This window comes from Diadema setosum, chromosome 15, assembly GCF_964275005.1.
Source record: "Diadema setosum chromosome 15, eeDiaSeto1, whole genome shotgun sequence".
In the NCBI taxonomy this organism is placed as follows: domain Eukaryota; kingdom Metazoa; phylum Echinodermata; class Echinoidea; order Diadematoida; family Diadematidae; genus Diadema; species Diadema setosum.
This window is the reverse complement of record NC_092699.1, coordinates 24,411,818-24,424,738: the sequence shown is the minus strand read 5'-3', so window position 1 is coordinate 24,424,738 and position 12,921 is coordinate 24,411,818. Positions and strand designations below refer to the sequence as shown.

The following is a 12,921-nucleotide window of genomic DNA, read 5'->3' as shown; positions in this document are numbered from 1 at the left end:
GCGGCACTGAAAATGTGCCCCCATGGCCAATATCTTTTTTTTATGTTATTGCTCGAAGATTACACTCCACACAGAATTTCTGAGCAGAGTGTTGGTGAGACCCGTATGGGCACACAACATTCATTGCAACATTCATGGCTATGAAGTAGATTTGAGATTGATTACTTCTTTTCCTTGCTTATCTTTTAGCTAAATGGGTAAGAAGAGAAGGAGTTCCATGATCTAGAACTTATTAGATCATGTTTGTTTTGTGTAGCTTTAATGCCCAGTATATCTGTGCGTCTTTTGTGGATGAGATTATGAATATTCCATTAAATTTTGCAGAGGACATGCCATTCTCCCCAAGGCAATGAGGTGGTGTTAGCCTGTTATTATAAAAAAGAGGATTAAAGTTTACAAGTAGTAATAGATTAAATGTTGGCTTTTTATGGAATGCCTCATGATTTCATGAATTCTATAACTGGTGAAGAAACAACTTACAACAGTAATTTATCAAGAAGTACCACCACTGTCATATCTTATTTTCGTTAGAACTACAGTAAATGAAAATTATAAAATTCAACCATGTTACCTTTAATAGTGTGAGTACAGCACTAGTGTTTATTACCTGATTTCAACAGTTCTCAGAAGTTTCATCAGAGGCAAAGTGCAATGTGTACAAATTTGAGGGGTTAAATCTTGGCATTGAGGTAATAATCCTCAATGGTGAGTCACTTCCAGCTTGATCTTCTTTTTTGGAATTTATGCCGCTGGGACATCTAAATAAAGTCTTCCCTGAAAACCACTGTTTGGTCTGCCCCCTTCTGAAAACATGGTGAGAATAATAAAGCAAGTGTTTTTTAATAAACTGCAGGTCTTACAAGCGGAGAGCTCTTTTAATTGCCCCGTCTCTTTTATCATCTTTGTTGACCAGGTTTTGGGGAATTTAATATGAGGAGCTCACTTAGCAGACAAACAGAGTTTCAGCGGTAGGAAGGTGGTAGCGCAGGTCTTCCAGACACTACCTTTTGCCAGCGACATTAATTTCCGCTCTGTTGGCAGGAATGTCTATTTACTTGTGGTTTTTTGGTTTAAGATGCAAATTAAAGGTGCCGGCCATCTTATTCAGGCTAACCCACAGTTTTGAAGAATCTGACATGAAAATGTGAAATAGTCCAGAGAATAAAATAAAGTTTAGTAATGGGGCTATTGGTGGTTGTGGTATATACTCCCCAATCCCCTCATTTGCCAACATATATATTCAAATAACACACACACAATCACTCAGAATGTTAACCTCTTGAGGATGGACTAATTTTGCATTAACCCGTTGAGGACGAATCGCGAGTATACTCGGGCAGGTGTCTATGGGAAATGCGTGTTGTAGCAAAATCAGTCCGTCCTCAACGGGTTAACATGCACAATGGGTTAAGGACAGTTTTGATTTCTTGTGTGAGTGTGATTAACCTGTAGTCTATGGAGTCCATCATGGGCTGTTGATTAAGGAACCAGGTGGCATGTAATGAAAGAGTTTGTGCAACAATTGACTTTTTGTTTCAGATTTTTGGTGTATTTTTGTGGCCACGAGATGCATTCTTAGTGGCAGTTATATTTTGTCAACACTGTGTCAACATGCTAGACAAAAATTCCTCCTTGGTTGTGTTAGTTTTACATGGGAATGGTGTAGGAACAGACTGGCCAATATTTTTATTCTGTTGGATGGCTATGAATGGGATACCAGGGAATATTGCACGAGTTAGGGACAATATTGCACGAATCGAAGATGAGTGCAGTATTGGTCCTAAAGAGTGCAATATTTCCTGGTATTCCACGAATTAATACCATTCAATATAATCATTATCATCTACAATCATTACGTAGAGAAGGCATTTATAAAAAAAGTACCTTCTACTGGTCTTTCAAGTTGACTCAGCACTGAAAAAGGAGTATTATTAGATTGTTAGATTGTTAGATGAAATCTGCCACGTTTTTTGTCACTTCAGGGATTTGAAAAACCTTTCTCTTTGTTTTGAAGGTCCTTTTATATCTTTATCACCCTAAGTGTGAAGTCTTCACAAGGTTGCGTGTGCATTCATGTGTGTGCTTGTGAAGAATTAAGATATCATCATTCCTGTACTGTTCAAGGTAATTTAAAGTATGCAATCAATTTTTCTTTTAAAACATCCTTCAAATTTCCTGCTTCTCCACTAAAGTATAGAGGTTGACTCGGCAAGGAAACTTATGATACAATGCAGGTCTTCAAGGGTTATTTTCTAATTGGTGCCATACATTGTATCATACCATATTGAGACTAGCCTCTATGAATTATATACTCCTATACAACATTCACATTGCCCAAGTGTTCTGGTGTTGTATAGGTGTGTCGTACCGTTGTTGTACTGGGACGGGTGGCGATGTGAAGCTTTCACTCCGTCACAGACTACAACGGTGTGATGCGTCGTGGTACAGTCTCGTAACATTCTGTAACTGGAATTAAATTGTTGTTTGCAACATGACATTATGCAATGAATGAAAATACAGTTTTATTTAGTCTGTGAAACGCGGAATACATGATGTGAAGTTGGCGTAAATGCTTGTGTATGTGGCTTCCACAGCATGAGAGGTGGTCGTTACGTAGTCCAGCGCAATAGACCAGTTTGTAATTCCACTGTGCGCATGAGCAGAAAAAGGTAATTTGTACCAACAGGCATTTTGGTTTGTAAATTCACTGAGATGAGCATCTGTGCTGTGATGATTATTCATGTGATCCTTATCTGAATGCTTGCCAGCACATCCACCTAAACAACAAGAATAGTATTTCTCAATATAAAAGGAAATAGGCTATTATTGCATTCAATACAAAACAATGAAATGGATGCCTGCTAAATTGTCAACTGATGGAGTATTCTGATCACCTGCTCTAAACGCAAGCTCATTCTTTGTTTGAACATGAATTCCAGAAATTGCTACGTCGGGCAAGCTTATGCATATGCCGCTTTGAAAGCGAGTGAAGTGTCTTACCATCTGATAAAACAAGAAAGGTCATTTGTACCAATGTGTACATGAGCTAATTATGAACTGACTTATTACTATGCAGTCATCTGTGACAGTGTCCAGTTATGATATGTGAACTGGCTAGCACAATCGCAATCAACCAATTAAATTTCATTTTAAGTTTGTATGGTATATAAAACAGATATAGTCTGCTTTCAGCCAAGGTATTGCTGACATTATTGTCTCTCAGGATCTCCATGCTGGCCCTCAGAGAAGCTGTTTGGGTCATATATAGCACGGAGTTGAGATTCCTGGGGGCAATGATATTATCAACATTGCCCTGAACAGCATTTCACATCTGTATACAATTGCACATTATGCAAATTGGAGGAGGCGATGATGTCATCGCTTGACAGGTGTATGATTGTATGCTGGGGCTCTTGAGATGGACAAGGCAGTCTGTGATAACCGTTATGTAGACTGCAGAAACTTTGCCCCTTGATGTCAGATTCCACTCTATTGCCTTTTCTATCAATGGAGAAGAGTCTGATTGGCATGGGTGATAAGATGTCAAGGGTGCTTTTTAAAGGGTTTGAATGATCATATTGTATGGCATCATTATATATTATATCATGCACATGTACTGTAAGATCCAGCTTCATTAATTCATTCACTGCAAAGAGCAGGGTGCATAAGGCGGGTGAAGTGGTCTGCCTCGCACCCAACTGGACCGCATGGGAGAGCAGGTAGTGCAGCTGAACATGGGCTATTAAGCCATCTTCTCAGATGGAAATTGAAACAAAGAAACATAATCATCTGATCCGATAATACTTTGATGAAGGTGAACTACAAGTGTAGAATATGATTAGTTTTGTCGAAGACAGATATTGCACCAGTGTAATGAAATAGCTCTCTAAGCAATACTTTTATTAAATGACTCAACTGCTGAGATGCAGCCATGATGAACGAGATCTGCTAAGATACGTCATTTTTGAACAAACAAAAGATATTTCTTGAAGAACAGATCTTTATTTCTTTAGTTTAATTAATTACATCAGTATGATATTATTTGAAGTTTCTTTGATATTTTTGTTGTCATAAAATAAAGTCTTTTTTGATTATACATAAAGTATATTTCTTTAATCAAGGTCAGCCATTTTTACAATAAAGTATTAAAGAAGAATGCATTTTTTTCTCTACCTGTTGACATCAACTTGTATGTGTACTGCAGGTTTCTGTCGGGTACTTACCAAACAAACGTGTTCTCGGCCTCAGCAAAGTAGCAAGGTAAGCCAGAAATTGGACCGGGTGTGGCATTGTTTGATTTACCTTTTCTACCATGTATTTTGTGAGTTGTTTGATGAAAATCACTTTTGAAATGACTGAGATATCCAATTGGATATCTAAGTTGGATATCTCAGTCATTTCAAAACTGATTTAATTGGATATAATCTCAGTCATTTCAAAACCAATTTTCAGCAAATAAACATTGAATCCCTCTTCGAATTGTATGCTCTTTCATATTTTCTAAGGGGTTTTTCATTATCTCTCAAAAAAGTTGGAAACATGAAGTCCCATCTCAATCAAAAGGATAAGAAACGCAGCTAGATGATGCCCTTTGCTATGTAAGCAGGAGAAAAGACATCTAAAGCAGGAGACACACAGCTAGAGCAGCAGGAATTTAATATCAAGCTGGAGATTTTGAGAAAATGGGCTCACAAAGTGGGAGAGTTGGAGTCTCTGAAGTACAGGAATATGCCAATCCTTTCATATTTTGTGTACGTAGTTTCAGGTAATCTATAAGCTGTTATTTTTGCATACAGATATCTTTGCGAATGAGGTGGTCGCGCACTGACATTTTCGCTAGGTATTGTTTTCAGGATTTTGAAACTGAGGCTATCATAAATGCATTATTAATGCCTGTCTGTTTGATATATTTTTGTATGTTGTTAAATTTGCGGTCCAACAGTGATTTGCAAAAATTTGCAAAGTTAAATCCTCTCCAAATTAACAGCTTATACAGTATGCAATTGTGAAAAACATATCAGAGGGTATGGTAGGAGACTACTTTTCTTCTTATCTTCTTCCTCTATTCTTACACTTTCCCCTCACTACTGCTTCTATGTGGATACAGTGCCGTGATACGCAGGTAGGATGCAGTACACACATTGAGGTGTTCGTAAAAAGAGTGTGGATGCACTCAAGCATTTAAAGGACAAGTTCACCTTCATAAACATAAGGATTGAGAGAATGCAGCAATATTAGTAGAACACATCAGTGAAAATTGAGGAAAATTGGACAATCGCTGCAAAAGTTATGAATTTTTAAAATTTTTGTGTTGGAACCACTGGATGAGGAGACTACTAAGGCTCGTGATGTCATATGAGTACAACAGTATAAAGAAAATGTAAAGAAAATTCAATATATTTTCACTTTTTTCGCATAACAAAAGAGCACTTGACTTGCCTCTTTCTAAAGGCAATGGGAATAATATTACCCATAACATATGTCAGTAACGAGTCAAGGGAATGTGTACTTTATTCAAAAGATGAAATTTTGTGAAATTTTCTTTATATTTTTCTTATATTGTTGTATGCATGTGACATCATACACTGCAGTAGTCTTCTCATCCAGCGGTGACTGCACAAAAACTTCAAAAACTCATAACTTTTGAACGGATTGTCCGATTTTCCTCAAACTTTCAATGATGTGTTCTACTAATATTGCTACATTCTCTCAATCCTTATATTAATGAAGGTAAACATGTCCTTTAACAAGTTGATCGAAAGATCGGTCTGTATCTTGTCATTGGGGATATGTTCCGCAGAGACTATGTCTGGCTCACGGAATCACAGAGTAGAGGTGTAAAAAAAAAAAAATTATTAAAAAAACCCCTCTTCCCGACAAACAGATTTTTCTGTCTAATAGCCAGTGGGTGAAGGGGTCCATGAACTCCTGCAAAGTTTCGGGCAGTAATGCTTTGCCCCTTTTTGGGAGCAGTAGTGTACACTGTGTAGGCCGATGTTAATTGCAACCAGTGTTTGATTCAGTCTTTGATAGAGTCATTGAATAAGGCACAAAACTGAAAAGGCAAACTCACATCAAGAGATTCAGTAATTCATGTAGTGTCATGCTATCACTGTAGGACCGAATGATGCGAGCTGCCCATATTAAAAGTTTCAACTTAGTTTAGACCCTTTAAATTTAGCAAGAATATGATTTGTTTATTCTTTTTTTCTGTATATCTTTGATTGATGTGGGCTTGAAAATTGAAGTGAAAGTATAATTTCAGTGGAAATAATTGAAGTTAGAAAGTTCTACCATGAAAGTAGGACAGACATTTTCAAGTAATAAGACAAACAGACAAAGACTTACCTCCCCCACCCCCTTAAAAAATACTGACAATGATTTTGACAGTGTATATCACAGGAGTAGTAAAAAGAAAGAAAATTAACCTACATTTTAACATGTTTTTTATGTCATTTCTTCTTCTCTTTCAGACTTGTTGAAATCTACAGTCGAAGGTTACAAGGTATGTATGGATGTTTGTCACGTGTCATTTATCTCAACTTACAAACTTGGAGTTCCCTATAATATATTTACTTAATTAATGGCAAGCATATCCCCCCCCCCCCCCCCCCGTAAACAGCATGCACGCCATCACCATCACCACCACCATCACCATCACAATCACCACCAGCGTTGCCATCACCACCACCATCACCATAACCATCACCACCACCATTACCACCACCATCACCACCACCATCACCACCACCACCATCACCATCACCATCACCTGGTACCATCACCACCATTATCACTATAACCATAACCATCACCACCACCATCACCATCACCACCACCATCACCACCACCATCACCACCACCACCACCACCACCACCATCACCATCACCATCTCCATCACCATCACCACCAACATCACCCTAACCATTGCCATCACCATCACTATACAACCATCACCATCACCACCACCACCATCACCATCACCACTACCATCACCATCACCATCACCATCACCATCACCACCATTATCACTATAACCATAACCACCACCATCACCATCACCACCACCATCACCATCATCACCACCACCACCATCACCAGCACCATCACCATCACCATCACCATCACCATCACCATCACCATCACCATCACCACCACCATCACCACCACCATCATCATCACCATCTCCATCTCCATCACCATCACCACCACCATCACCATCACCATCTCCATCACCATCACCACCACCACCACCATCACCCTAACCATTGCCATAACCATCACCATCACTACAACCATCACCATCACCATAACCATCACCATCACTACAACCATCACCACCACCACCACCACCACCACCACCACCATCACCATCACCATCACCATCACCATCACCATCACCATCACCATCACCATCACCATCACCATCACCACCACCACCACCACCACCACCACCACTACCACCACCACCACCATCACCAACACTACCACCATTACTTCAATTCCACCATTACTTCACCATCACCACCACTATCACCACCCTACGATCTTCACCATCACTAGCACCATCACCATCTCTATGACTATTTCTGTCACCATCACTACCACCATCACTACCACCATCACTTCCCCATCACTACCACCATCACTACCATCATCACTTCATCATCACCATCATTGCCCTTCCCTGTCTATGCATTGTGATGTTATCATTTATCAGTAGCAATAGTATGCAGTGATGTTTGGTATGAACTCAGTTTTCCCAGGGAGGTGGGTCCTCCCTTATTTTTCCTGAGTATAAAGCCCACTGCACACTACATGACCTGAGGTTGTACAACCTTCCAAACAGGAGACCAGGCCATGTTACCTGTCAATGCACTCTATGCGATCCGACCTTGGATCTGCAACCTGTCTCCCACGTGCTCTAGCACACAGTGCATGAGCACGTGCTTTACAGAATCTGCCACATCCTTCCTTCATAGCAAAGTGCAATGACCCATTACAGCCATAAGATGTGTTGGCAAACATAGACCCAGCTATCCAGGATGTCATAGAATGCCATTGCCTTGAAATTTTACATCATATTGCAAGCATGCGGTTTTCTTCTTTTGATTGCTAAAAGGATTTGAACCTTCTGTGAGTGATACTTCCTCCACTGCCATTCAGGATCTGTTTGCATGGGTTAGTCAGTACCAGGCACTGACTAGGCGTGTCTTCATCAGCCCAAAGTTTCAAAATAGCACGCTATTTTGCGGTTACGAAACTAGCCCAATGTCAAAATAGCGCGCTATTTGTGTGGTGAAGATGCAAATAGCGCGCTATTTGGTCGGGAAAATAATCCCAAGAAATCTTGGGCTAGTTCGTGAATTAGCGTGCTAATTCGTGAACTAGTGCGCTATTTTGGGTGCGTCTCCATCAGCCCGAAATTTTCTTGACCCCTCCACACTTCTGGTTAGCCAGCTGGATGTGGGGAATTATTGGAAAGCACAGAAACAAGCTAGTGACTGTGTACATACACGCACGGTGTATTCAGGGATCACATATGCATACTGGGCCTACTGTTGCTGACAACTTCCTAAAACTCCATACCCTGCATGCTGGCTGTTTCATCCTTGTTTGTACTTCCTCTTCTGGTCCACTCTACCTAAGCTGAAGATTCTCTCAGATTGTGTGTATTTACGACGCGTTTAAACTCTGTATATCGTGAATTTCATAAGATGTCTCACTGGACAGAAGAAAGAGTAGCGTTATTGATATCCCTTTGGAGAGTATAGGAGATTTTGCGCGGGGAAATCCACTTTCGAACTGCCAGATAAGCACAGTAATGATGCAAAGTACGCATGCGTCAAATTTCGGCTAATTTCCCCATGTGGGCTGTTTGAGCTGATGAAGATGCACATTCGCAGTATCGGGCTGTTTTCCAAGACCGCAAAATGTCCTGCTAGTTTGAACTTCGGGCTGATGAAGACACGCCTACTGGATGAATAGGATCTTGTAATGGTGGAACATTTTGTTATGTTCTCCCATGGGAGAAACTTTTCATGTAAACAAATCACAAGTATTAAAGTTAGGGAATCTCATTTGCATGCCTTAAATGAAGAGTTGTATAAATACAGTGGTATGTTGAAGAGAGTATCATTTTAGAAACTCCCATAAAGTATTGAAAGTGGAAGGTAACATTTAGTACACTTTTATTGACCGTTAGATTTTGAATTGAATTTTTTTTCGGGGCTCACCGTAAATTCCAGTACATTACTAGGCTACCTTTGCAGACCCATGCACTGCATGTGTGTCCATCATGTATAGTTTGTGAAGAAAGTTCATCAAAACTTACAAACATTTCTATATACATTCTTGCCACACACTCTATATGTTATTACATCAGCTCTTATACTTTTAGATTTGTGTTTATAGATAAAAAATACAGAAGACTGCAACAAAAATGCTTAAGTGTGGCTGACACACAGAACTACTGAGTAGTTGAGTTTTGTGCGTTATTCAAATTGTAGATAACTGTTGACTTCCAAATTTCTCAGCAGTGGCCTAAACAAGTCCCCTGAGGTTCATATTTAATGTTTTGCTGCATTTTGGGAGGTCTGTAAAAGGTATTCCCTACCTTCAATACCAATAAGGTATGACATGATTATGATTACAATGCAATCAAAAGAATGGAAATGTCATATCACATGCAATGCTTAAAGGGATCGTACAGTTTTGATTGAGACCTAACCTCAGGTTTCTAACCTTTTTAGGTGACATAATGAGAAACCTCTTCTGCAATATAAAAGAGCATGTAATTTCAAGAGGGATTCAATGTTTATTTGATGAAATTTGGTTTCAAAATGGCTGAGATATCCAAAATAGGGCGATCCTAATAAAAAAATGGGACCAACCTTTTATGAGGTTCGTTTTGTTTTACATTGGTTTTTGATGTCTCAGCCATTCCAAAACCGATATTCATCAAAATAAATGTTGAATTTTTCTTAGAATGATATGCTCTGTATTATTTCACAATTTTTTTCTTGGTATCTCACAAAAAGTTAAAAGCCCAATCCTCTTCTCCACCAATACTATACCATCTATTGAAGGATGACTAGTAATTTGCAATGCGCACAGATAATTATGCAGTATATGGAAAAAGTGTACATGTATTAAAATTCACAAGTCTTTGAAATGCCTGGCATTTAGTGGCAATAATGTCTGCTTCATGGTCCGCTGAGACTTTTATGACAAGTTGGAAGGTGTGTGCTCTCAGAATAGAGTGACCGACCAGCACAATATGATGCATGATATCTTTTGTTGCCATGAATAGGGGCCTATAATGAATGATCTTTTAACTTCAGGATTGGAAAACTATCACAGAGGGTAATAGGTTTGTCAATAGCATCTATAAACTATTTACACATGTGCTGTGGGTTTTTTTTTGTGGATGGAACATATTGTAGGTTTTCTCTCCAGCCTGTCATCATATTACATAATGTATTTGCAACGTTTTTGTGGTCTTGTTTCCAGTGCAAGAGCGTCTCACCAAACAGATCGCCCTAGCAGTGACAGAAGCCATTGCACCGGCCGGAGTAGGAGTTGTCATAGAGGCCACGTAAGTTGTCGCCCGTTATGTCTTGGCATCTTTGTGCGGTTACCATAGTTACCACCTCATGTATGAAATTTGACCTACCATCACCACATTGCGTGCTTCCATCTTCTTTTTTTATTTTTTTGTGTTTTTTTTTTTTTTGCATGTCATTCACTGTTATCTTGTTTGCCAAATAATGGAAAATATGGATTCCTTTATTGACGCACGTTTTGATTTCTTCGTGTAGACAGACACTCAGTCTTTGAAATGTTTGGGTTTGTGTATCTCAGCCATATTTGTTGCTCATGTAAAGGTGGGATAAATGCATGGGGAGAAGGTTTTGAAAAGGTCAACAGCTGCAATGCTTTTTTCATAGACCAGACATTGTCAGTAGAAGATTACAATAAACATCTAGATGTGTATAGGAACATGTATGTGCATTTACATATTTGTACACATATTTTATTTGTCACAGTTGTGACTGTGTTTGTACAACAGAGATAAACCATGAAATGTAATTTGTTCATATTATAGAATTTCTCATGTAAATTGATATTGATTGGGAGATGAAAAAACAGTGTGTTTGTGTGTGTGTGTGTGTGTGTGTGTGTGTGTGTGTGTTGTATATGTGTTATGAATGAAAAGGTTTGGGCCTATAGCTATTGGTGTCAGTACAAAAAATAACTTTGTCAAGAAAACTTTGGTTTATTCTTTTATCTGTCATCTATTTATTTCTCAGTCTGTCAATCTATGTTGTCTGTCTGTCTGTCATTTATGCATGAAATGAATGCACAAGTACATACATGTGTTATTAGATATTAAATTGAATATATATATAATTTTGAAGTATCTTAGGGTTTCATGCTCAAATCTTACCTAGACTTTAAAGACTTTAGTGCCTTTTTGATTCAATTCTAAATGATGAGATAAGTTCTTTTCTTTCTTTGTGCTTGTGTTTATTGAACACGACAGGGAGCGTATGTTTATTTCTTTTTGGCATTTCTCATTTTCCAGAAATGCTGCCCAAAGTTATGCATTTATCAGTCACCCCTGGCATTTAATTGGTACTTTTGGAAATAAGCCAAGTTTTACATGTGGTTACATTGATTAGCCTGAGCTTGGAGTGTAATCCTTCTCAATACCAGCAAATACACCCTTTAGATCTGTATGCAGACCATAAACGTTAAGTATATAGGAAACATTTGTGGTTGTGTGATATTTTGGCCTCCCAGGATGTTTATGGCCTGTGACATATTGAATCATATGATATAAATGTGCTTAAGCTTTACCTATATGATGTGTGTTTATCACACGATGCATTGCATAACAAAATTCAATTTATGGGTTAATCACTATGATTTATGTTCCAAACTTCATTGTTTTCAGTTTGTGCCATGTTTATACATAAAAATGGAAACTAATGTGAATGTAAGAGTGTATTGCATGACTGATAAGTTGTGTCTGAGAAAAAGGGAGCCAGAAAGATAAAAATTATAATGTGCATTTTCTTCCCTTTTTCTTTTCTTTTCATATTTTTGCAGGCACATGTGCATGGTGATGCGAGGCGTACAGAAACTGAACAGCAAAACCATCACCAGCACCATGCTTGGTGTCTTCCGGGAAGATCCAAAGACCAGAGACGAATTCCTCACTCTCATCAAGGGTTGACGCCTTGGAGGAGGAGGTGGAGGATGAGGAGGAGTAGGAGGGGGTGGGGTGGGAGGGGGTGGTGGTAAGGAATGGTGGAAGTATTGGGGCGGGGAGAGAGGGATGATGTGGCTATGATGGTTGTGGGTCATCTCCCATAGAGGATAATTTTACACCCGTTGAAAGTTAGTCTGATGAGAAAGAGAAAAAGTATCCAAGCACAACAATGAATATTTGATCAAAATCAGATCGCATATACGAATTAGAGAAGTTATGAGTTGTAAAGTTTAGCTCATTGAACAGTGGATATGACACATATGAGTGAGTTGATACTGACAACTTGTCAGAATTGACAGAATTGTCCTGAATTCAGGGGAAGAAAAATTATGCAGAAGCATCATCTGGAAGAAAAAGCATTCATTGGCTTTTTTTTTTTTTTCACGTAGGCGCTTTAACAAAAAAATATGTATGTAGTCAGGAATTTGTGTCCAGTCCTGATGGGCTTGTTGGCAACTGAAACATTTTATGCTTTGCTTGTGTGAAGTTGTCACAGGCTTTTGATGAAAATATTGTCTTGCTTGGATATTTATCACTTTTCTTTTTTTGCTGAGGATATCTTTTTTAATAGCTTACTCTGATGTATAGTGAAATATGGTATACAGAATCTAGTATATTTTTGTATGACACCATTCCTGTGTAA

At 38.7% G+C, this 12,921-nt stretch overlaps 1 protein-coding gene across 1 annotated transcript in view; it reads left to right on the top strand.

The window, feature by feature from the left end:
* LOC140238924 (GTP cyclohydrolase 1-like) overlaps nucleotides 1–12,242 on the top strand; it is a 55,459-nt gene extending 43,217 nt beyond the window's left edge. Inside the window, exons 3-6 of the mRNA XM_072318821.1 lie at nucleotides 4,205–4,260; nucleotides 6,474–6,505; nucleotides 10,514–10,598; nucleotides 12,116–12,242. Coding sequence (XP_072174922.1) covers nucleotides 4,205–4,260; nucleotides 6,474–6,505; nucleotides 10,514–10,598; nucleotides 12,116–12,242 — 300 coding nt within the window. The remainder of the gene's footprint in view (nucleotides 1–4,204; nucleotides 4,261–6,473; nucleotides 6,506–10,513; nucleotides 10,599–12,115) is intronic.
* The last annotated feature ends 679 nt before the right edge of the window (nucleotides 12,243–12,921 follow it).